The 24,430-nt window shown below is 40.6% G+C and overlaps 4 protein-coding genes across 7 annotated transcripts; 2 read left to right on the plus strand and 2 right to left on the minus strand.

The window, feature by feature from the left end:
* Positions 1-602: 602 nt before the first annotated feature.
* LOC122409256 (laccase-13-like) lies at positions 603-4,958 on the minus strand. Of its 2 annotated transcripts, none has more exons than XM_043416663.1 (8): positions 4,840-4,958; positions 3,941-4,151; positions 2,848-3,047; positions 2,575-2,761; positions 1,991-2,464; positions 1,441-1,668; positions 1,140-1,361; positions 603-1,070 (listed from the first exon to the last, which is right to left on the minus strand). In XM_043416663.1, exons 2-8 carry the CDS (start codon positions 4,047-4,049, stop codon positions 895-897), a joined length of 1,596 nt encoding a protein of 531 aa, XP_043272598.1. In that variant the 5' UTR covers positions 4,050-4,151; positions 4,840-4,958; the 3' UTR covers positions 603-894. The 2 variants fall into 2 exon arrangements, with proteins under 2 accessions (XP_043272598.1, XP_043272597.1); XM_043416662.1 differs by having other exon boundaries at positions 4,473-4,861.
* A 51-nt stretch (positions 4,959-5,009) lies between these two features.
* LOC122409258 (INO80 complex subunit B) lies at positions 5,010-6,683 on the minus strand. The gene is made up of 6 exons (XM_043416665.1): positions 6,471-6,683; positions 6,198-6,390; positions 5,894-6,116; positions 5,581-5,814; positions 5,324-5,511; positions 5,010-5,253 (listed from the first exon to the last, which is right to left on the minus strand). The coding sequence occupies exons 1-6, from the start codon at positions 6,523-6,525 to the stop codon at positions 5,103-5,105; spliced, it is 1,044 nt and encodes a 347-aa protein (XP_043272600.1). The 5' UTR covers positions 6,526-6,683; the 3' UTR covers positions 5,010-5,102.
* An 847-nt stretch (positions 6,684-7,530) lies between these two features.
* LOC122409261 (U-scoloptoxin(01)-Tl1a-like) lies at positions 7,531-10,001 on the plus strand. Of its 2 annotated transcripts, none has more exons than XM_043416669.1 (3): positions 7,531-7,756; positions 9,383-9,557; positions 9,660-10,001. In XM_043416669.1, exons 1-3 carry the CDS (start codon positions 7,688-7,690, stop codon positions 9,824-9,826), a joined length of 411 nt encoding a protein of 136 aa, XP_043272604.1. In that variant the 5' UTR covers positions 7,531-7,687; the 3' UTR covers positions 9,827-10,001. The 2 variants fall into 2 exon arrangements, with proteins under 2 accessions (XP_043272604.1, XP_043272605.1); XM_043416670.1 differs by lacking the exon at positions 7,531-7,756 and adding an exon at positions 7,880-8,163.
* Positions 10,002-11,903: 1,902 nt separating this feature from the next.
* On the plus strand, positions 11,904-24,323 carry LOC122409252 (uncharacterized). 2 transcript variants are annotated; one of them, XM_043416657.1, is made up of 27 exons: positions 11,904-12,175; positions 13,588-13,902; positions 14,270-14,608; positions 14,927-15,101; positions 15,208-15,270; positions 15,380-16,093; positions 16,215-16,718; positions 17,234-17,389; positions 17,573-18,319; positions 18,582-18,673; positions 18,792-18,940; positions 19,052-19,165; positions 19,304-19,648; positions 19,754-19,968; positions 20,045-20,157; positions 20,253-20,397; positions 20,491-20,591; positions 20,723-21,185; positions 21,379-21,586; positions 21,724-21,907; positions 22,136-22,348; positions 22,423-22,548; positions 22,844-23,002; positions 23,170-23,319; positions 23,446-23,677; positions 23,769-23,948; positions 24,056-24,323. In XM_043416657.1, the coding sequence occupies exons 1-27, from the start codon at positions 12,077-12,079 to the stop codon at positions 24,190-24,192; spliced, it is 6,438 nt and encodes a 2,145-aa protein (XP_043272592.1). In that variant the 5' UTR covers positions 11,904-12,076; the 3' UTR covers positions 24,193-24,323. The 2 variants fall into 2 exon arrangements, with proteins under 2 accessions (XP_043272592.1, XP_043272593.1); XM_043416658.1 differs by having other exon boundaries at positions 14,273-14,608.
* Positions 24,324-24,430: the final 107 nt, after the last annotated feature.

A 24,430-nucleotide genomic window follows, 5' to 3' on the forward strand; every position in this document is an offset into this window, starting at 1 on the left:
AAAGTTAGTTTTCATAAGCACAGGAATGAGCAGGAATAAAATTCTTTTCGTTTCAACATACATATTATTACTATTATTTTATAAATACATTTAAATCGGGAAGAATTCCACGTCATCCCATCTGAGAAATGGGAATTTCTACCTCCAATTATTCCATCTAACAAAAATGAATCGGAGAGGGACATTACGATCGTGCAGTCGCTGGCTTATTGCATCACAGCTGACAATGAGATGGCTACTGAGCGACTTTGTTGGCGTTGTTTGAGCGCGCTGGCATTGCCACAAGAGGAGGTCGCTCCTCAAGTATCGACTGCATCAAAAAGCTTTTCTGTAGTTTCCATTAAGGGTGAATGATACAAAAGTCGAAATAATTAGAAATTGATCAAATTTGGTGATAATGTTCTTCAACATCAAGTGCGAAAACACAAATTTTTTCAAAATTTTCTTCTGTTTAGTTATCAAGTAATTACGCATTAAAGCAGATTTCTTATGCCCGGAATGTATACCTATATATATGGAAACGCTATGCTTATACACGTGAACTTTAGTGATCAATTACTCGATAACTGTACAGAAGAAAAATCTTAAAAAATTTGTATTGTCAAATTTGGCACTAAAGAATATGTTCACCAAATTTTATAAAATTCTGATCATTTTGAACTTTTTTATGTTTTTAGCATGGTTTAGCATGGCAACATTGTATCGCCTGTGCAATATATCCTTAATTCTTGTCAAGTGCGTCGGCGAAAAGGGTTGTTTTGGCAAATAGTGAATTTATCCTCTTTCCCATATGAACTCGGGAGAGTTTGAATATCGCCCGAGTATTTCATTTTCTTAGAACTAAAACACGCACTAAAATCATTTACAGGATGCGACTATTGGCGTGAAAACAGCTCATTCCGCATCGTGAAATATCGACGCTGGACTCTTGTAGTCACCGCAAGTAGGAAAGCCCATCGGAAGCGTCGGTACATTTTCTCGACTACCGACGGACAAGATAAACTGCATTGGAGGGTGCCCATCGTTGATGCCATACAATCCCGTACTTCTTGCCTCCCACAGCCAGTAGCCTGTCGAAAAAAATGGTCATTTCCACCGCCTTGCGTTGACAAGCCAAAAATTGCGAGCTGGACACATGCCTGTATTGTTCGTGTGTATTCGGAGGACGAGATATCCTTTGTTCGGCACAACAAAAGTATCCTTGAGTACCGCCTTTCCTTCGCAAAAAAGTGGAGACTCGCTTTTTTCGTGAACTCGTACAACCCGCTGCCTCGTGACCGGTTCGTTGAATCGCGCGTGTCCAACTATTTCTGCATCGTATCCGTGGGCGTGAAAAGTGTGACTGACGTTGTCGCCGAAACCTGAAGGAGGAAAGGAGCACGCTTATTATTTGTCTCAGTTCCGTGTGAGATTAATTGTGACGAGAGAAATTTCGGTTACCCTTGTCGATGAGAACGATATGAAAAGTCTCGAACGCCTCGAGTCCCAGAATTTGTGTACATCCGCGAAATAATTTTGGCTTATTCTCGGCGCAAAGATTCTCCTCGCATTCTTCGACGGAGCACAGAGGTTCTTGAGGTCCGGCTCCGGATAAAATTGGCGAGGATGGGTACTCGAAGCTCATCTCGTTAACCTGGGCAATTCGGCCAAAACTCACGCCAGTATCCGCTGTTTTAGAGAGTATCCAGGGAATTTGAAAAGTCGACAAGTCATTAGCGCACAGTCGTCGAAGGGAGGAGAACAAACGACGCTGAAGTTTCCAACGTTGGAGTCCAACGAAATGAACGAAAAAAACGTTTTTAATTCACCAATTATTTATTTCACGAATCGTTGGTGCAGCTTGAAAAACTACGAATCGTAAATTTGGCAGGGAACAAAATAGGAGAATTACTGGAATTATTGGAGAGTTTTTTTCGATCATTTCGTTGGACTCCAACGTTGGAAACTTCAGCGTCATGAGAACAAACCGAGTGATTGATCGACCGCTTACCGCCGCTCAGGAAGGACGGATAGTAGGAAGGATCGTAAATGTTGAACGAGTAATCAGTCATTCCGTCCACGATATCGTCGTACCTGTGAACGTCGAACGGTACGTAGATCGTTTTTATCAGCCGCGATGGGCTCCTCTCTTCCTCGTCCAAACGAGCTGCCGATGCCGAAGACGATGTCGAGTCTCTGTGCTTTTTGCACTTTAAATCCAACGAACCGAGGCCCAACGTAGCGTCGAACATATGAGCACGTTGCTTCTCGATCCCGTTGAGAGGATTAACGGCACGAAGGAAGGACAGCGGCAAATGGGCTTCTACAACGGCCTCGTCGGTGGTCTCGTGCTCGTTTTCCATCGAACGATAATCCAGAGAGGCCTCGTGCACGAGACCTCGGCAATTTTCGAGTCCTCGAAGCGCGACGGCGTACCTGTGACCGGAAGTTCCATTCCCCTCGATCCGTAGGTCGAATCTTTCGCCTGGTGCCCGTCCGTATTTTTATTTTCGTCGGTAAAAAAATGTACGCTGCGTTAAAAAATTGATGAACCTTCTTCGTAATTCGTAAATAAGTCAGAGGAGGCGAGCTCACCTGGAAAAATGATGATTCGGTCGGTCCGAGTGGTCGGCGTTGCCTCAGTCGATTTTCCATCGGTCGCCACCACGTCGAAATCGTGTTGAGCGATATAAAATATAACTGGGCAGTTGAAAGCAATGGCGTTTACGATTCGCAGTAGAAACGTCTTCCCAGTCTCCACAGCAATTCGTACTCCATTTTTCTATCGCACGATCACACAAATGCGAGGGATCACAATACTATTTTGACAAGGCGCGGTCACAGTATCGATGCTCTTGTCATTGTTACCTGACCATTCAAAACTAGAGCGTTCGGCACGAGGTCGGACTGCCGGGAGACGTTCATAGCTGTCGTTCCCACTGATGGCAGAAGCTCCGAAAGGACAGCGGGGCAACTTGCGGAGATGAGAAATACTCTTTCAGTGGCTGGCTCGTCCGAGGGGCCCCGAACTATCAATAGACCGTACAATCCGTCTCCTTGTTGTTGCACTGTCCGCAGATATACACCGAACCAACGATTTGAACGAATTCGTCGACCCCCAAATTTCCATCTTTGTTTCTCCCGCTATTAGAATTTTTTTTCCATACGGCACCGGGATATTGCAGAACCGATTGTTTGAACGAATGAACATTTTATCCCCAGGATAGAAACCTCTCCACTGGTGAGTATCTTGAAAGTATTTTTTCGCTACGATTTTAGGAAGAATATTAAGAAATCTTGATTTTCCATAATAATTTTTCTCAAATACCCGACCCTACACGCAATAGAAACAAAAAAAAATCGAAGGAGAGAAAAATATTGATTTTTATGGGGAAAAAAAAAACAACAGCAATTAATGGCTCCAAATGATGGAGCTTTGAGTAAATCTTTTTTCATAGAGTGGACGCACGAAAGAGGAAATCGATCAAGGGATACGATCAGAGGAAGAAGAATCTCCCAAAGAACCGGAAATGGTCGTCAATCTCTTGCAAACGACCTGAAAAGGAAGAAGCACGCGGATGAAAGAGACTTGCAACTACAGTCGGGAATGTTTTCGATTTTTTGCAACTATTTTCATCACGACATCGAAGTTCAAGACACGGTGAAAAATGATTTAAAAGAATCGATTTTTTTTTAGTCGGCCGAATGTTCACATTTACGATTTACATTTTAAAACAGTCTTTTGATAGCTACACGTGCTCACCGTTCTGCAATTACACCGCGTGGAGAGATTTCGACGATATTCTATAAGAATAGAGCTCCCGAAATATTGAATCACGATATTTATGTCGCAATATTTTACGAAGAAATGCAATGAATTGCAACATTAAAGCGATGGTACTGCAACATTCCGTGACGTGCGAGGTTCTTAAAAAAATGTTACAAGAAAAGTCTGTCATACCCGAATGCGCGTGGTAAAAGTGAGTGCCTGTACTCTCAGGCATAATTTCGTATCGAAAATTCGTGTAAGGGAGTATCGGGCACTGCGAAATCATTGGGACCCCGTCCATGTAGGGACGAGTTCTCTGACTCAGTCCGTGCCAATGAAAGCTCACTTCTTCGGAGGACAATGCGTTTTGTACCGTCACTTCGATTCTGTCTCCCAGGCAAATCTGCAGTGGAATATCATCAATGTTAGGGCACCAAAAAACCGTGAGATCGAAAATTGGATGCGAATTGGTCTAACGGCGCCAGGGCACTCGAAAGAAAGCACTCCAGGCACATCTCTACGTGGCCAGTGGCTACCAAGGGAATTTTTATCAATAAAAAATCTCCGGAGTTGTCCTGGTACCGTTGAAACTCATAAAATGATTTTTTATTGGATCTTCGACACCAAGAAGCCCCACACCCAAAGGTGACAAAAAATATTAATTCGACGATTGGTCAGGGCGCGTAAACATTTGCGCTCAAATATTTTGAATTTATTTAAAAACCTCGATCGGTGGTCCGGGACTGGCCCCATTAATCAGCCGCGGTTGTTGCCTCGAATCCAGTGTGGCTTTACTAATTTTAAAATGAAAAGTGCACCTTTTCGATCGTTGACCTTCCAAACACGATCGCAAACATTCCTTACCAGGAACGATTTCCGGTGTGATGCTTGCTAATCCGATAACAACCAATGGTGCACCAAATAAAAAAACTTGTTCAGGCCTCATTTTGAAAAAATGATCAAACAAATTAACGGGGAAAATGTATCTGCGAGACAAGTGCACAACACTTAATTGAACCGCGAGACACAATGGATAACGGACGATCGTAATGTCATAACGGTCCTAGTCAGACTGCAACAATTCCGCGTACCTCTTCCTTTCTGTCTGCTCTACCCCCTCTCCTCGCATTCAAGTGATTTCTGTCGGGAAGGAAATAACCGGTATTCGCAAGGACGATGAACCCTCGCTGTCGTACTAATCGTAGTATGGCTCGCCACTGCACGTTACTCTACTTTCTACACCGAGCGGACACCCATGAAAGAGGGGAAACGAGAATCTTCTTTATTTAGGTCTCCAGGTGCATACATGTACGAAGGTAGCAGTTTCGATCTTGTAGAACCGTTCGGGATCGTATCACGTTGATATTGTGGTCATATGAGCTCGATAACACTCCAAACTGCACAGTGGTAACCCAGTTTTTGAACAACAATATCTTCTAGGATTACTGCAACCAACGACTGAGCACCTCTTTTCTTTACTCTGTATAGTTACTGTTGGCGAATTCCTGGAAATCATTTGACTGTATTCATAATTCTGCTCATTAGCGTCACTGAAATAATAACAAAGATTCTTACTTATCGATTGATAGTTCGTAAGAAGAACTGAGCGGAAATTCATGCCCTGGAGGGAGCGAGATCCAACTACCCTCTGTCGTCATGTGGTACGTTACAAAGGGTACTTGACGTTTACAAGCCTTTCCTTTGCTCACTAATTTGGATGCTTTTGATTCTTGCTTCTTGAGCAATCGTTCCATTGTCTTTTTCTATTAAAAATTAGAATAATAGTTAATGTCTGACGTTGCAGTAACAGTCACCGCTCAACAATATTTTACCTTGTCTTTTTCCCTCTTCTCATCCGCCAGTTGTTTCCTCTTGAGGGACTTGAGCGCAGCCTTTTGGATAGCCTCAGCAGTCATGATCTTTTCCTTGTAGCCGGAGGGCAATGATACGAGTATTTCCGCACCAGGGTTTGGTTCAGCATCAGTTTTACGCTCGAACATGGCTCGCTGGCGTGCAGTCATCAACTTTGGGTCTTTGGGTTTAATTTTCTTGAGCTCGTCGTCTACCTGAAGGAACAAATGTGAGGTAGCAAGCGAGTGGTTCATACGGCAGGGAGAATACTGATCTACCGAGATGAGCACTTGCCTCTTCCAGTTTACCAGACTCGATAGCGTCCAACCATCGCTCTTCTTCGCTGCTGGTGGCACTTTCTTTGCTTCTGCAGCTCCTTGGCACCTTTTTCTTGACCGTTATCTTAGATGAGGCTGAGCTGTTTGCGATAGTTCCTTCTGATCCACCAAAACTACTGAGGCTGGATAGCTTGATACTAGGAGCAGGGGCAGTCGCCGTGACTGTCGTAACAATTGTCCTATCGTTGACAAAACAGCAAAACTAATATCTCTGAGGCTAGCTTGTAACTTGAATTTTTTAACCAAGTTTTGTAACGTACCCTTTGTTAACTCTGTGTAATTTTTTACCACGCGCTCTAGTTGTGCTGTTTCGATTTTTGATCTCACAATCCGGATGACTGCGAGCCATGACCATTGTACTACCCTCACCGTCTTCCAGGCAATTTTTTTTCCTTTTGTGCCGCTTGTGCTTGTGTTTCTTGCGGCGTTTTTGGCAAACAACGAAGCTTTTTTCTGTACAATAACGAAACTTTTACTCTCAGTTCATCAGATGCATATTCAATGCAGCAATTTTCATTATTTTCTTTTCATACCTAGTCCAATTTCGGTCGTGTCTTCATCAGTACTTGTTTCACCAGTTTTACCCATTTTTTCCAATTTTCTATTTCATCTGCACATTTATTTCAACTGCGTTTAAATGTTGTCACTGGTTGTCACCGTGTTTGACAGCTTTTGCCTGTGTTTACATTTCAAGAGCGTACGAGACAGTAGCGTTGCAGCACCAGCAGCAGCACGCGCTCGCCGGAAAACGATTTTCTAGTCAGACTGTACACTGTACAATAACAATTGCGCGTGCGCACAGATCGGAGAAGGACGCGTTGCTTGCTACCGTTTTCTCTGTCGGAACGCTTTGGCCCATTCCAACCACACAAACATGCACGATAATGTGTGCTTTTTGAATCGGTGGGTCCGAGTCTCGATACCGCGGTATATTGGGTACTCCAAAATTCATGTGTATAACAATCTTCGACATAAATACGACCTTGAAAACGACGTTTTTACAGAAAATGGCAGAATTATTGTAAATATGAAAAATACGATTAGAAATGTTTATCTTCGCTGAGTCATACAGACTTTTATAGGAACAATATGAAATACTAGAGTTCAAAAATTGAAGTTAAAAGTCAAGAAAGTATAGCTTTGGCCAAAAATTGATCAACTGACGAATTTTCAGTAAAATCCATTACTATATATGCAGATTTGAAACTGCATTCAGGGACAAAGTTTACCAAAAAAAGAAACGAATTCGATTTCTGACGTTTGCAATATCGCTTTAAATCAAATTCGAAACTTTTGACATCCATCGAAGGTGGCACTGATTTTTTTTGTGAAAATCCTTAATTGCTTACACATTTTTTAAACCCATCAACATACGACGAAAATGTTATCTGCGTCAATAATATCAACAATTTTTCTGAATTTTCAACAATTCATATTTGAATAAAACTATTTATAATTATCTCCATTTTAAAAAGTACCCCGACTACGAACTAACGCTTCGCACACCAGCCGAATTTGGCATGAGATAGTCACAAGATTTGCCACTCGCATTTAATTTTCGGGTCGTATTGGTTCCCAGAACGATAAATATGGAAGCTCGATGTCAGAAGATCAGTACGTTAAGGATCGAGCTGTCGAGCGGTCAGCCAAAAATCCACTGAAATCGATCGAAGAGTATTCGTTTCTGAAGCTCGAATTTGGCTCAGCTGTTCTCACTTCATAACGAACTCGAAAGAAAAAATCATTGGAAATGAGAGCTTTTGAGATCATCCCATTATGCATCTTCGCATGCCTTTATTTTGCTGCGGTTGCCAACGGAGTGAGTTTTATCGAGTTTTCTGTTTTTTTCATTATTCAATCGTCGTAAAATTAAGCACTAAATATTCTCAGCCAAGTTATTTCATCCAATTCGGTCGTTCAAGTCATCCGGTCAGAATTTTATCCCTCATGCAATTTCGTTCGTTTGAAATTCTCTCGATCGAATGTTTTTCCACGCTCCTTCATTGTTTTTTCATAGCATCGATGCTCAAGAGTGTGAGAAAGTTTTACAAAAAATAGTGACGCCACTCGGCCATTTGTGTTTCGATAGTGCTGTTGTGACTTTCCAGAAGGCTTGACCTTCGTTTGGTGATTTTCACGAAGGCCGATTTTCCAGTTTCTTTCGATCGAGAGAAAAAGTATACTTGTCTCGAATTCGAGTGAATTATGATGAATATTTTCGCGACGGTACAATTTTGCCATGCCAAAGCATGTTAAAAATATTAAGGATATTAAAATGATAAGAATTTCATAAAATTTAGTAAATATATTCTTTTAAAATATACAAAGTGTAGGAGTCGAAATAATTTAAATAATACGAATAAACTAATCGACGTTATTATAAATTTATTATTTTCACAGAAGTACAACGATCGTTTAAGGAGGGTGGCTACGTTCGTCAAATTGATAAGAAATTGATCAAATTTGGTGATAATGTTCTTCAATATCAAGTGCGAAGACACAATTTTTTTCAAAATTTTCTTCTGCTTAGTTATCGAGTAATTACGCATTAAAGCAGATTTCTTATGCCCGGAATGTATACCTATATATATGGAAACGCTATGCTTATACACGTGAACTTTAGTGATCAATTACTCGATAACTGTACAGAAGAAAAATCTTAAAAAATTTGTATTGTCAAATTTAACTCTAAAGAATATGTTCACCAAATTTTATTAAATTCTTATCATTTTGAAATTTTTAATGTATTTAACATGGTTTAGCATGGCAACATTGTATCGTCCCTAGCCACCCTCCTTAACGTCATTCGCTTCCGACTCTTTCCAACGAATGTGTTTATTCGATTCGTTTTTTTTTTGTACTGAAAATTAAAAAAAAACGAATCAATTGCATGTAACGAACTTCATAACTCTCTAACATAACGTATAATGAATATTTTATTACCTTCAAAAATGATATAATTTTTTTTAGATTTTTCTACCGCATCGCTCTCAAGTAATTGGCACTAAAGTTCACGTGTATAAGCATAGAGTTTACATATATACAGTTATAAATCTCGTGCATAAGAAGTTCGATTTAACGCTCAATTATGCGATAACCACGTGGTAAAAAAATTTGAAAAAAATTGTATTTGTATACTCGATGGCAAAGAATGTTGTCACGAAATTTGATCGAATTCTGATTGTTTTGATTTCGTGATCCTTCCCCTTAAACTTGAGAGTCGAATAATTTTAACTTTGACTTTTTTCTGCTGGCACATAAAATTTGGAATATTTGTGCTCTCATTAATGATCTCGTTGGATGGACTTAAAATCCTACGTTTCTCTATAAATTCTATTCGTGCTTCTATTCAATTTCACTAATTTCGTGAAACATTACTTTTCAATGTTCAGTCACAAAATTCGATTTATCCTTTTACATTATCGTGTCTCATTCCCTAATTTAGGAGCCCGAGTGTCTTCCTGAGTATACCGGATACCAAAGGTATCCAGGGACTTGCGATAAATATCTGCATTGTGACAGAGGCCAGACTTTTATAAAAAGCTGCGGTCCTGGTACTGCGTGGAATCAAGCAAGTTTCATGTGCGATTGGCCGACCAACGTTCCCGGATGTGCAGCAGGTAAAGTTTGTTAATTTTCAGAGATTGACGCCATGCTGACAAAGTGAAAGTTTGAACAATGGCGCTGACTTTTACGATAATTTTTCCATTCCAAATGTGCAGCAGCGGCGTCAACTCCGCGACCACAGCTCGAGGAACATGGAAGTAACCCTAACGGAGAAAACGGTCACGACCATAAGCATGGACCGGCGGGTCGCGATGACGAGCAACAATCAGAGACTTATGTGGGCCCTGTCACGAATATTGACATTCGCCTTGGCCCATCTTAGGCACCTTCTGCTCATGGCCCGAAGTCTGATGTTAAAAAAAATGAGATGAATGATGTCTTTGAAAATTTCTTACTTTGGTAATGAGAAATCACGTCGTGACTTCTTCATTCGAGTATTGAAAATGATGTTCTGGATTACGATTTTTTTGGTTAATTAAAAACTAGTCTTTTCCACACTTTTCGCTTTCGTGTTATTTGGAATTCCACCTGTTCGGTAGTCTTAGAAAGTACTAATAAAGAGCACAGTGCTCAACGACTGAGAAAGTTGATTCACTGTCCCTCGAAAGATATTGTTACAATGTTCAGAAATAAAAACCCTTCGATTGCATGCCAGGCGGGTACAAAAAAGCATTCCCATTGAATCTTCAAAAAATGCGCGTGAGGAGCCTCCTATTTATTACAGAACGAGTCTCCAAATATGCCAACTTTTGACGGTACGTAAAAAAATATTTTTTTTTCCATGCACTTTTCATATAGATTCATACAACGAACTATATTATGATAATCTACACTGAACGTTCAAAATTTCAATGTCCTCGATGCCGTTCTCGTAATCTTTGTGGTTCACAGTATATTGAATTAATCAACGATTGAGGTGGATCATTTGTACAAACATACGACACTTGAGCAGTGAAAGTAGAGCGTCGTAATAGTTGACCGGCTGCATGTGCAAGTAAAAAAAAACCATGTAAAGGTATCGAAAATTGAAGATAAGAATATTTTATTTTGTAGGCACGATAATCGTATTTTTATCTTCAAGTATTTATGAGAATATTTTTGGTTCACTGAAAAAGAGTTTTTCAGTAGCCGGTTAGCAGTGCACACGATTTTGTTTACTAGTTGATTAAATCTTTGACGACACTCGAGAATGGATTGCCAACTGTAGTTGAACCTCAGCAGTTATACGGTCGTGGACGTAGCGTTTTTTACCTTCGATTTACCTGGAATACGATACTTTTACGAAAATAAGAAAATAAGAAAATAGAAAAACTGTTGATACTCGCAAGTGTTTAGTCCTCTTGGGATTCTACTCGACTAATTCGTAATTCGAGAACTGTGAAATTTTGCACATGGATATGACATGAGTTCTCTAATCTTAATACAGTGGTTGGCTGATAAAACACGACTGTGACAATATTTGCTGTGAGCTCAATAGTTTGGGTTGCTAAAGCTGAATTTTTAATCCTGGACTTTAGCTAAAATTGACAATGTTTGAACGAGAATCTAAATAAAGTGTGGGGAAATAAATAAAATTGGTTGGTCCGCCGGTGTTTTCGTCGTCACATATTAGCCCAATTTTAGTTGAATTACTAAATTCGATTTTGTTCCCTATAATTTGTTCATCAATTATAAATTTTACAGAGCCTAATTTTTGGTTTCTTCTCAACGGTGTCACCGGAAAAAGTCGTCAGCGCTACAAATTTTTCTTCGTATTTCCAAGCGATAACAGATTTCATAATTCTGATAATTTCAAAGTTCATGCAGAAACAATCATTTCGAAATATTTTATTGAACGTACAGACAACAAAATTCCATTTTGAACAATAATTTTGACAATTTTTCAAAAAGTGATTAAAACACGACACGCAGAATGTGTGAACGATTTACCGTCGTGCTGGTTAACGTATCGGTACGAGTACATTGACAGCTCTCTCGCCTGCTGGTATGTCGTACCTGCAAAAGACACTTTCCTTTCATCCTACAGATGTGTATAACCATCTTTTTTATTCATGTACGTAACAGAAAATTTGAAAAATATTCGCACTCGCATCCAATAGAGTTAATTTATATTCAGAACGCTAATTACATTGATACGAATATTGTGAATCAAACGGAAACGTTTGCGCAGTAAATAGAGCGGCTTAGGTTTGCGTATGTGGTTGAAATTCCTCTATATTTCGAGAAGCTTGATCCAGCCCCACACAATTTCTATGACGTATATTTAAAATACTCGCGACCTTTGTCTTTGACCTGTCTGATAACCCTTTCTAAGAATCTTTATCGTTGTGTCGTATCGAATGAGTGTGTTTTCCCGAGACGATAAGTGAGTAAACTTAATGTCGGAGGAGCAGTCCCCAGAAGATCGAGGCGTAACGCAGTCGTCCAAAATCTTTTGAAATCAATTGACTAGCACAGAGTTTCCATAGTTTCAATTGTCCTTTTTCCACCTCGATTAAGCAGGGCTTACGTGTTATTTCTACGGGAGTGTGAGAAAAATGCGTGGGTGGATCGGTTCAGTGGAGATTATTTAATGCGGAGTACAAAATCATCGAAAATGAGAGTATTCGGGAAAAACAATGGTCCATTGTGCATCCTCGCTTGCATTCTATTAGCTGCGGTGGCCAACGGGGTGAGCTCATTCGACGATATTCTTCTCGCGATTACTGAAAGGATCGTGCTAATTCGAATAAATTCGCTGAGATTTTTGTCTGATGTCGATGTGACTCTAAGCTTTGCGAAAAATTATTATTACGAATAATTCTACAGATATTTTTGATTGAAACCAATCAAAATTCAAAGTCAAATTGCTGTTTTTCCTGACGAATCTATTCGAATCGCTCGAAAAGCGAATGTTTTTTGACACGTGAGTTGACTCCACACATTCTGGGGTCAAACTGGTTGCATGTGCAGTCAAAGGGTCAACGCAGAACTGGGTCACTTTTAATCATTTTTTTTTGTATCAAGCTTCTTTTTTATTGGAAGAACGTTGTTTTTATCCTAAAACGCATTTTGCAGTGGCCAAGAGTCTTGTCATTGAATTTTTTTTAATTATTCATTTTTTGGACCATTCATTGCTAAAATCGATTTTTTTAAATTCATTTTCTCAATGGTTACACCAGCTTCATGATTAAACGAAGATTCCGGATAGCGAATCCCAACGAATTCAGTTAATTGATTTATCCCAAGAGGATATTACCTCAAAATTGAAAAAACATGTTTTTATAACTATGCAATTTTCAAATTTTGTTATTTACTAAAGTATTTTTTCTTAAATATTTTGAAAAAATTGATCTTTGTAAACCTTTCAAACGACGATGTCATTCGATTTTTTTTTCAGTGTATATTCCATGAAAAATACTACTTATCGGTATCCAGCATTTTTTTTTATTATTGTAGTCTATAAAAACAAGTTGATTATGAGTACACTCGATATAGAAGTTCTTCAATTGTTTATGCATGCACGAATTACTTAAACAAGAACGTGATAAAATGAGCTCTAGTTCTGATCAAGGAAGTTTATATTTTCCGAATTTCTCGTAGAAATTCGTAGAAAACTCCATTTTTACAATTTTCATCATAAGACTTGAACCCGTGACAAGAGCTGACAAGCAGCCTTGTGAGTATTTCCAAGACGCAGTACCCAAAGATTTTGGATGAATATTTCCCTCCACCGCTCGCTTATAGTTTCAAGAATTCTGAAGAATTATGAAACAACACTATCTTAACTCAGAGCCCAATGGTACTAAACCTAAAACATTTATATGCGTATGACGCGCGCTATCAATGCTAAAGTTGCTTAAGAGGCACCAGAAGAAAAATGAATTTTCTGATAAATGTCTTCGAACTTAATTGGAAGTCAAAATGGCTGAAAAGCTCTGATTGTCTCTCGGTGATAATCGGTTAATTTCAGAATATTTCGACGTGAATTTGAATAAGTTTAAGAAATAATACGATTATGCGCAAAATTCATCAATGATTTAATATTTTATGTAAATTTCTTAAACATAGGCACGAGCTACATTTTTCTCATTTAAATTGTAGATCACCGATCCAAATGATTTTACCACAAAACCATCCGTGCATCGGGAAGCTCAATTGCCGTGGTATTTACACGATGGTGAATCACCGCCTCTGGAGAAATATTCCGAAACAGAAACAACGTCGGAGCCTCAAAAAACAGAACCGAAAAAGTCGATAAATTCTATGATTCAAGCTGTTTTTAGTAATCCATCTCTCATTGGAGAACTCAAAGAAACGGCCGATGATGATACGAATCGTTCGAAAAAAGTGGCTTCAAAAAATATCGATTATGGGAACAAGAATAATCTGTACGAGGGGGTTCCACCCGATAACAAGGTTTGTAATTGCCAATTAGTGATATTTTACCATATTAACAACCAGGACAATGACCTGGTTGCAGCATCGTATCGATCAATGCGTAATTGTGCTTTTGCTTTGTTGTGACATTTTTTATAGCATTGAATAAATTCAAGTATTTATTGAACAATCGATGCATGAGAATTTAATGTTACAATTTTTGTTGTCATGAAATCGTTATTTCGATCTTTTGGAGGAATTCGTTTATTAAGAGATTTCGATAAGTGAACAAAAAAATTTTCAAATTTGTTTAGTAATGAACGTAAATTTTCCCATCTCGGTTTTCAATAGATTCGACTGATGATGTATTCACCATTTGTTAAATATGTGTCTTGTTGGAAAACAGAAGCCAACAATGGTGAAGATCGCGAAGCCGGAGAAGTTGAGCCGAGGTGAAACAGCGGCGAGATATGACGAACAAACGGGAATCGCAGAGTGTCCTCATCCAGATGCTTCCGGACTATTTGCTTATCCTCCGGATTGCAAATTCTTCGTCAACTGTCACCAAGGTCGAGCTCACGTACAGCAATGTGCTCCTGGCACTCGCTTTGATTCCGATACCATGCAATGTGATTATTCAAACAAAGTTAAATGTTATGGCGAAGAAAACGAGAAGACGGAAGATGTCATTCATCCAAGACACGGGATTGTGAAAAGTGTTAGCGCGCAACTCGTTGAACCAAGGGTGAAGAAATTTTATTTCGACTTTATAAAATTCAAATTTCATCCAATCCAGATAAAAACAATGCGATAAATTTACATTTTCATTCCTCGCAATTTTTTAATCGATTCTAATTCGATCGATTTGACCGGTTGACGTTTCGGAAATATTCTTCTGATGAGTAGAAAAATACGTATAACAAATTATGTTATAATCATAAAATGAAGGAAACCTCCAAAAGATTATTAAAAACGTGAATGAAAGTACTGCTTGACAATAATTGTCATCTCTCATACTTTAGTGAATTACCCACACGCAATGATAATTTATTTGACGATTTAGAAGCCCGAATGTCCTCCCCATCACACCGGATTGCTGCCACACCCCGAAACATGTAAAAAATTTCTGCAGTGTGACAGAGGCGGAACGTTTATACTCGACTGTGGTCCTGGTACTGCATTCAATCCGGCAATATCGGTGTGTGATTGGCCGTACAACGTTCCTGGATGTTTAGAAGGTTGGTGACATTGAAATTGGCATATTTACTGGAAATGGGATTGTTGGAAGTTGAAACGAATGGGACCAGCCATTGAGGTACGCAAACGCGTGATTTTTGTACTCAGATCGACCAAAATCAACTCCGCGACCATACACAGGAGGGTACGGAAGTAACACCGGGATTCCAGGTAATGGATAAGTTACGAATTAGCAACTGAAGTGGGAGCAGTGAAATCCGATAACTAGAAAAACCCTTCAATAGAGGATGGCGCGAAAACGTATGATTCATGAATTCAGATCGACCGGCGGAAACTCCGGGGCAACACAACGGCGGACGACCTGGACAAGGACGGAATCAGTACGGGAACAATTATGGCGGAAGTGGTGGATCTGGGGACAGAGAATACGGATGGAACGGACGTGGACAGGGAGGCCGTGGTGCTCGACCAGCGAATGGCCAATTCGGTCAGAATGGACCATCCGGTGGCGACTACAATGGAGATGGTTACGGCCACGGATCGGAGCCGTATGTGAGGCCTGAGATGAGTTTCGATATTCGTCAGGGTCCTCCTGATGCCAGCGTCTCTTCGAAATCACCTGATCGATTCGGATCAAGCGCATCTTACGATGATCGCTACCACGGCCAAGTTGGTGCCCGTAATCGAGGACAAATTTCTCGACCTTTAGGAAACCAGGGTGACAGTCGTGCAGCTGGTGAATGGAACAACGAAGGGTACGTTAGTGGGAAGAAGAATGAGCAACCTTTCAGGGATCATCGTCATGACCACAACCAGCCGAATCCATACGGTTGGAGACCGGAGTTGGAGCAAACAGCGAATCCTGAAAGCGATGAAATCGTTGGCGAGTCTTCCCAGCATCGTGGGTATTACAGCAGTGGTCAAAATGGTCAGGGTTATGGCGGCTACGGGTCTCAAGACGGTGAGGAAGATCAGCAACATTCGGTGGACGATTTGCAGGTCAGCCAGACTCTTTTGCCACCGGATTGGACAGGTAAGCAATCAATCGTGTTTTCAAACTCTGATTATGGCTTTTTATAGAAATTTTGCGGCGTTTTATTCCTTTTTTTTACTGATGACTCATTCCAAAATACAAAATCTTCATGAAAAACTAGGCCACCGTCACCACCATCATGGCAATCATCAACACAATCACCAGACTGGACCTTACAGCCACCACGATCACCCTCATCATCCCCACCACGGTCACGCTCATCGTCACGAAGATGGCACGTGGCAGGAAGCAGAGGATACTCAACAAAGACCAAACGCAAAGTATCCGAGCGACAGAAGAGCCTACGGTCGCATTGACCCAGGGTTTTCGAATCCCCCGCCAGATCCCCATCCAATAGATACTCCCACAGATAACTGGAAACCAGTAGTTCGCTTTCCATCTCCAAGAGAGAACCACAACGATAATTATCCATCAAGACCTGACTGGAATCGTGAAGATTTACCAAATTATGGCCAAATGAGACCGAGTCCGCTTGAACCAAGGGGCTCCCAATCTGGAGGCTTCGTGCCCAGTTCGTGGGGAGCACAAGGATGGAGCGAGCCTGGTTCCCAGGCAACGTTGCCAACTCCCAATGTTCCACCACTCCAATCCGGATCTCAACAAGGTATTTTGAGTTTGGATTTTCATGGGTTAGTTTTTCATGGATTAGTTGCGAGGCGTTATTGGACAGCAGAACGATTGAATGTTTTTTTTCAACTTCCTCATTGTAAAATATCATTTGATTTTGGAAAGCAGCACAGTCTTTTCAAGCATGGCATGCGTCCTCACGCTGCTATGGGATCGTATCAATTATAATGATGGAAAAGGTTTGTCACGTGTAACAATAATAACCAAAGTAATTCAAATGAAATATTTTTAACAATAATTCGAGAAATGAAAACAATTCATAATAAATATTCGAAAATCATCGTCATGTCATTGGTACTGTAGAAACTTCTTCAATACTTCGGGAAACTTTGTGAGTAAAATTATGAATGAAAATTAATTTTTTATGCATAATTTTGGGTGATGATAAGTTACAATTTTTGAGGTTGACGAAACATTTGTTCAAACTGGCAGCAACGTGATTCTACAATAATTCTTCCCGAAGACTTTACGTTGGGTACGTTAATTTTTAAGGCAGCATCAATGGTCCCGACCGGAAACTGGACGAGTGGTCATCCAGGACCAACGTCATTCAGGCCGGCGATAAAAGAAGGGACGAGGACAGTAAAATGGACGATTGGAGCTCAAAAACAAACGTTTTCAATCCCCAACAAGGCAACAAGTATCGAGGTTAGAAGAAAACGATTTTTTTATTATTTCCAAGCAGAATACTCGTGACCCAATTTCCTTATCCATCGAATGGATATTATTTTGAATTATTAATCCAAAGACGGCTTGAAAGGTATACAGAGAATAATTATTTCGAAGGATTTCGTCAAGAAAAATCGTAAAACGAATTCGTTGGTTTCATAGGTGTCAAGACATCTCCGCAAGCTCCGAAAAACAGTGGTCCACCGGAGATTTATGTGGACCTGAGTGGCTCCGGTGGGTATCACGATCCAAGGGACGTCGTCATAGTGAACGAGGGTCATTCGAATACGAGACGTTACGGTCAAGAGACAACGATTGTTCCACCGAATTCAAACGTCAATAACAATCGTCCGTACGGTAATTCTGGAAGATGGGAAGCAGAAAACCCAACTTACGCGAACCCACACGAGCCCGTTCGTACGAGCGGAACACCTAATCGCTGGAAACCAATGCGCTACAAAAACAAAACGTTAATCGAATCCGAAGCATCGATACCAAATTACCAAAGTTCGAGTAAACCGTTCAGTAGCCAAGAAACTACACCGATTTTCACAACGAACAGTCCATCGACCGATTTCGACTCGTTCACTGAACAAACCAACAATCGCGGGGCTAGAACAAATCCATGGATCGAATTGCCAACGGTTTCAATCGAGGAAAACCACAACGAAAACAAAAATCGACCGAAAAACAATGGCAAACAAAAGGAAACTTTGGATTTTGGTGAAATAGTTGAACCGGATGTCGACAACTACGAGATTGAAGTCCTCGATAAAGAGTCGTGGACGCCGCACCTCAATTTTGAAAATAAAACTAAAAATACCAACGTCCAGTCGGTCATTATGAAAATAAACAAGAAAAACGACAACGTCGAAATTTTGGATGTGAAACTCTCACCGTGGCGCGAAGGTCAGTAATATTGCAAATTATTTGAACAAAAGTACGTTGCGGAGACACGAGTTACCAAAAATTTCGTCACCATCTCCCAGGGTGAGGGTTCATTGCCTTGTTCGCTAGAAAAAAAATGCTTTTCTACTACTCTCACGCTTTGCTTGACTGCAGATTCTAACGATACAATTAAAACCCGCCCAATTTGCGACGTCATTTCATGCAGAATATCAACGTAGTGAATCGATGTCAAAAATCCAATAAAAGTGCGATCTTTTTCTAGACGAACCTCCATTTCCGGTGTATTATGTTGCACCCGTTCATCCGTTGGGTTTCGAGCCACAAACTCCGAAAATGACCCCCGCAACTGGCCAGGTAACGAAACTTATTTTGGAAAGGATCAATAATCGCGCCCAAAATGTTGTCTTCACGAGTTTCGATTTAGTTTTATTGTTTATCTAATAATAATTCCATTGGTTATTCCATTGAAAAGACTTTGAGATTGCGAGGTGGTTCGAGTCCGCGCGAGGGGTACCTCGAAGTTCAGGGCGCTCATCCGGGCTGGGGTGTAGTATGCGATTCGCGAAATGGTTGGACTCTTAAAGAAGCTCACGTAGTCTGCCGTCAGCTCGGGTACACGAGGTACGAAAAATCAAATGAAATTATACGACAATTATGATACGTGATCCGGTTACCCGTTGAAATTTCTATCGTCCCATGAACATTCTCAACGTGATACGTGATATTTTGCAGAGGTGCTGAAATGGCTTGGCAAGGACGAGTGCAGAAAGACAAGTTCGAACCTCTATGGGTTGCTTCGAACCAAGTTAATTGCAACGGAAATGAAACCCTATTTCAAACGTGCAAGTAAGTCTTTTTTACTTCAAACTTTAAAAGTAACGATCTTGACGTCAGTGCTGTTGATTAATGGATTTTTTGAAATGTTAAGACATTTGAAAATCTCGAGTGCATTAAACTTGAACTGAATGATCCTTCGAACTTTAGATTCGTTCATGACGAAAATTGCGCAATCGGAAGAGACGCCGTGGGCATTCGATGTGTGGCGAACCCTTTGGCTCATTGCGCTCCCGATGAAGTAGCCCATGACGGCCGATGTTACCATCTCGCGAAACCTGACTCCGGCCTCAATCATGCTGAGGCGCTGGAATATTGCTCCTTGAGGAAAGCTAAACTAGTCGACATCACCTCACAAGCGGAAAATAATTTTCTGAATGAATGGCTCATACATCACTATCCTGAGGTCAAATCGATCATGACTTCGGGCATTGGATTTACTACTTTCAATAAAACTCTCTGGCTCTGGGAAGATTCGGCTCGAGCAAAGTTCCAGTGAGTTCTGATCGTTTTTGTTTTTGTTTCTCTCCTAATACCAATCGGTTTCGATTTATGAATTTTTGAAAATCTTTACAATTTTGATATTATTTTTATGAATAGGTTCCATAAATGGTGGCCCGGCTGGATGGGCGACAGAAAAATTCCCCCCTGGCCAGGCTCGCGACCAGTTTGTATTGTCATGAAAAAGGAATTCCCTTGTCACAATAACCCCGATAAAGCTTGTCCTACTGATTATTTCTTCTGGGACATTGAAGATTGTGCCACCTCGATGAAGGGTCACTCGTACGTTTGCGAAAGAGCTTACGACGATATTGGTGAGGAGATTTTTTTCGGCTCGAATTACTCAATACGCTAATCTTGACCGAAGATTCTTATAACTTGGATTCGTAGGTTGCGTTTATGGAAAAGGTCAATTGTACGGAGGAGCTGCGAATATTTCGGCATCAGGGAAAAAATGTTTGCCTTGGGCATCTCGAACTCTGACTCACCCGCTTCGAATCAACGTTCGTGCATTTTCTTTCCGGTTCTCCTGACATTAAAGCTCTTCAACACAGTCTTCGTGACGACTAATTACTTTCGTTTTCCAATGGTTTTGCAGGTTATGAATCCTGACACTAGGAAAGAATTGATGGGTCACAATTATTGCAGAAATCCTAATCCGAGTAAAGAATCACGACCTTGGTGCTTCACTAACCGCTACGGTGAGAAGGAATACTGCGATATTCCACCTTGTGGAGAAACAGGTAACGGTGGCGATTTGGAATAGCAAAGTAATTTTAAAACTTTTAGATTCCATCGGATTTTCTTTATTGAAAACTTTCGAAACGTTTTTGTAGGTACTGAAAGATCTGCGGTTGGGGGGAAATGTAAACCGAAACATTTTGAATGCAGGCCAGGCGAATGCATTCCTTCGCCTTGGGTTTGCGACGGCGAAGAGGTATTTTCATTAAAAATAACGAATTTGTTAGAAATCGACTGATGCAATGAGAATCTAGAATCATTTCGTCCATGCTCGCTAATTTATGAAGAAAGGTGTTGAAGACTGTTAAGTTGATTTCGTTTTTTAAGGATTGCACGAACGGCCTCGACGAGGCGTCATGCTCCTCGCACTTAGGCTTCTTCACGAAAGTTGAATCTCATCGTTTGGTCGGTCACGATGTCGAAAAGTGGTTGAATACGCCTAAAAAAACGTGTGCACTCAGATGCAAAGAAGCAGATTTTACGTGTCGATCGTTCTCTCACAAGACCGAGGGAAACACTTGTTTCTTGAGTGACACGAACGTCGGGATTTCGGGGGATTTGTTATTCGACGCTGAGTACGAGTATTACGAAATGATCGATAGATCGATCGACTGCTCTGGAATGTTCGTGTGCGACAATGGCAAATGCATTAATCGCACTAAAATTTGCGATGGTAAAAACAACTGCGGTGATCGGTCTGACGAGAATATATGCACTGCAGAAAAATTAGACTATGCGATACGTTTGGCTGGATCGAACAGAACGGGCGAGGGTCGAGTCGAAGTTAAAGGTAAAAGTAAAGTTAAAAAAATCAATCGTAGCTTCAACTTCCACCAAAAGCTGCATTTTTTCATTTTCATAAATTATTGAACGAGCATAAATTTCACAAATTCTCTGTCGTCGAAGGAAATGCGAAATTGTGATTTTTCGTGATAGAAATTCAGAGAAATGGAAAGTGCATTCCGTTTGCATTGATTTTTTAGTCTTCGGACATTGGGGACAAGTTTGCGACGATGGTTTCGGTATGATCGATGCCAATGTCGTGTGCAAGGAATTGGGATTCGAATTTGGTGCAGCGTCTGTCACGCCTGGAGGTTATTTCGGAAATATGGACCCGCCTGATCGGTTTATGGTCGATCAACTCAAGTGTCGAGGCAACGAGACGTCATTGCGCGAATGTGACTTTGCAGGGTGAATATTTATTTTCACTTCAATAATAGTAGGATCGAAAGAGTTCAAAAATCTCATTGTCAATGTTTTCATTAACACGTTCGAATGGACAAACGAAACGCTTCTTTCGATTAGAAAAATTATACATTTTTCGACAGTTGGGGCATCCACAATTGTCGTGCCGAGGAAGCTGTCGGCGTGACTTGCAAATCAGCAGTAGACGCCTGCCCATTGGGTCAATGGAAGTGCGACACGAGTCCGGTCTGCATTCGGAGTGCATTCATCTGCGACGAGGTTGAGGATTGTCCGGACAAATCGGATGAGAGTCCATTCCATTGCATGGTATGAAGAGATCAATCATTGATTTTCTAGTTGAATATTTACCTCAATAACAAAATTTATGACCACTTGATATTTGGTAAAAAAAAAGCCCCCAACAAAAATAGCAACCGTGAAACGAATCGATAAATAATTTAATGAATTACCTAAATAGAACTCATCGAATCTTCGATTAAAGATGCCTCAATTTCGAATCCAAAATCAATTTTTCCAAAATTATTCTCTCTCCAGGCTCCTTTCGAATTGCGTTTAGCAAATGGCAGCACTTCTCTCGAAGGTCGAGTGGAGGTTCGGCATCATGGCGTATGGGGAACCGTTTGTGACGATGATTTTACGCAAACAGCTGCGCAAGTCATCTGCAACTCATTGGGATACGGTGGGCCGGCTGTTGCAAAGAAAGATGGATATTTTGGACCTGGCGAAGGGCCGATCTGGCTCGACGAGGTACAATGAAAACGGACAACCATCGTTATGATCAAATTCAATAAAATGATACTGAAAAACTTATCGAATTAAAGGTATTCTGTCGTGGGAACGAGACCCAGGTTTACAAGTGCGACCGCAATGCATGGGGCATTACCAATTGTGACCACAACGAGGACGTGGGCGTAATGTGTGCAGAAGGTCCAGTCAGCAATCATCAGGTAACGAAATAAAAAAAAATTTGATAACCTCGGGGAAATAATAGAATGGGGGATCGACAAAAACTCCTATGAAGAATAAAATTCGAGGTGTTGATTAGTTAATGATTTAATAAGAATCAGTCTTTGACAATATTAGTTTACGTTGTTTAAGTTGTGCCAAGACTACGGAAAATGTACAATTTTGATAAAACGTTTACGAAGGATTAAAATAATAAATATTTTCAAACGGTAAAAATGTGCGTTTTATTTAAAAAAAACCTTGAAATATTCCTTGTTCTTTTCTTAATCGAAACAGTTGCATGGTGATGAACAACCAAAAGAAAAAATCGATGTGAGCGCCTTATTACCCACTGATTGCGGACAGAGAGCAGAAGATTTTGGCAACGACGATGGTGAAATCTTCCAGAGAGTCGTTAAAGGCTCGGTCGCCCCCAGAGGATCTATACCTTGGCAAGTGAGTGGTCGATTTATCGTGTTTATTATTATTCAGGAAACAATATAAATAATCGAGAATTCTCTGAAATCTGAAGAATCTAAAGGGATATTCTAGCATATTTATCAAAAATTTTACCAAAACGTAAAATCTTACTGAATGAAAAATGTAAATAAATTCTGTGTAAGGCGAGTCTACGAGTTCGAGGCCACAGCATGTCGAACCACTGGTGCGGTGCCGTGGTCATATCACCTTTGCACGTGTTAACGGCTGCACACTGTCTCGAAGGATACACTAAAACGTCTTATTTCGTTCGCGCTGGCGATTATCACACCGAGGTAGGAACGAAAAATTACAACAAACAAATTCATTGAAACGACAAAATCGATAAATCTGACCAAATTTTTGTGTCCGAAAGATTTTTAATCGATATAAATTTGTGTGGTGTTTACGCTCGACTTAAGATCGACGAAGGTACCGAAATCGAGGCGAATATCGAGGACTATTACATTCACGAAGACTTTAGAAAGGGCCATCGTATGAACAACGACATTGCTCTGGTGCTTTTGAAAGGCCGAGGTATTCCGCTGGGCAAAAATATCATGCCCGTTTGTCTACCTGCAAAAAATACCGAATACCCACCTGGACTCAATTGCAGTATCAGTGGATTTGGCAGCAGCATATCAGGCGACACTGGTACGAATGAAAAATCTCTTAATAAAATTCTCAATCAATATATTTTTTTTCACCAGCTTTTTTGACCATGCTTCACCATTTTCTTGTTTAGCACATAGCTTGAATCTGCGACACGGTTCGGTGCCAATACTCGACCAATCGACTTGTTCAGCTGATTACATCTACGGACCCAAGAATATTATGGATGGCATGTTTTGTGCTGGCTTCCTCGACGAAGGTGTTGACGCCTGTGATGGCGATTCCGGCGGTCCTCTGGTCTGTCAAAAAAATGGTGAGAGAACGATCTTCTGATGCCTTCATTAAATTTCCTCTGAGTCAGTGAGCCTTGCTTTCGAGCCATGCTTACTATGAATCGTAATTTTTCTCTCGAATGCTCAGGAGCTTTCACTCTGTATGGACTGACGAGCTGGGGCAAACATTGCGGGGAAGTGAACAAGCCTGGCGTTTACGTGCGAATTGCCTACTATCGAGACTGGATCGACCAAAAAATTCGCGAATCTCTGTTCGGAAGATAAGCTATTAATAAATTTGGACTTCAGAATAGAATAGAAGCCCTCTAAAGGAGAATTTAGTCGAATCGATCAGCCATAACCAATTTGTGCTTCTCCTTCAATACGTTCGTAATAAAAGTCATTTTGTCACAGTGTTTCGATCACAGAGGCCCAATTTTCTCTTCTTCGACGTCGTATGATTCGTTCGACCGTTGTGTAGACCTCAAAATCGGAGTAAGGGAAATGGTGGAAGTATAACAAA

Source organism: Venturia canescens, chromosome 4 (assembly GCF_019457755.1).
Source record: "Venturia canescens isolate UGA chromosome 4, ASM1945775v1, whole genome shotgun sequence".
NCBI lineage: Eukaryota > Metazoa > Arthropoda > Insecta > Hymenoptera > Ichneumonidae > Venturia > Venturia canescens.

Coding starts and splice junctions, on each gene's coding strand:
- LOC122409252 (XM_043416657.1), top strand. CDS start 12,077: ATGCGGAGTACAAAATCATCGAAAATGAGAGTATTCGGGAAAAACAAT. Junction 20,158..20,252: donor CTCACCCGCTTCGAATCAAC/GTTCGTGCATTT, acceptor ATGGTTTTGCAG/GTTATGAATCCTGACACTAG. Junction 22,549..22,843: donor GTCCAGTCAGCAATCATCAG/GTAACGAAATAA, acceptor TAATCGAAACAG/TTGCATGGTGATGAACAACC.
- LOC122409258 (XM_043416665.1), bottom strand. CDS start 6,525: ATGGGTAAAACTGGTGAAACAAGTACTGATGAAGACACGACCGAAATT. Junction 6,391..6,470: donor CACGACCGAAATTGGACTAG/GTATGAAAAGAA, acceptor GTTATTGTACAG/AAAAAAGCTTCGTTGTTTGC. Junction 5,254..5,323: donor TACGAACTATCAATCGATAA/GTAAGAATCTTT, acceptor AATGATTTCCAG/GAATTCGCCAACAGTAACTA.
- LOC122409261 (XM_043416669.1), top strand. CDS start 7,688: ATGAGAGCTTTTGAGATCATCCCATTATGCATCTTCGCATGCCTTTAT. Junction 7,757..9,382: donor TTGCTGCGGTTGCCAACGGA/GTGAGTTTTATC, acceptor TCCCTAATTTAG/GAGCCCGAGTGTCTTCCTGA. Junction 9,558..9,659: donor CGTTCCCGGATGTGCAGCAG/GTAAAGTTTGTT, acceptor CCAAATGTGCAG/CAGCGGCGTCAACTCCGCGA.
- LOC122409256 (XM_043416662.1), bottom strand. CDS start 4,694: ATGAGGCCTGAACAAGTTTTTTTATTTGGTGCACCATTGGTTGTTATC. Junction 2,762..2,847: donor CTCTAGTTTTGAATGGTCAG/GTAACAATGACA, acceptor ATCGTGCGATAG/AAAAATGGAGTACGAATTGC. Junction 1,669..1,990: donor TCCGTCCTTCCTGAGCGGCG/GTAAGCGGTCGA, acceptor TCTCTAAAACAG/CGGATACTGGCGTGAGTTTT.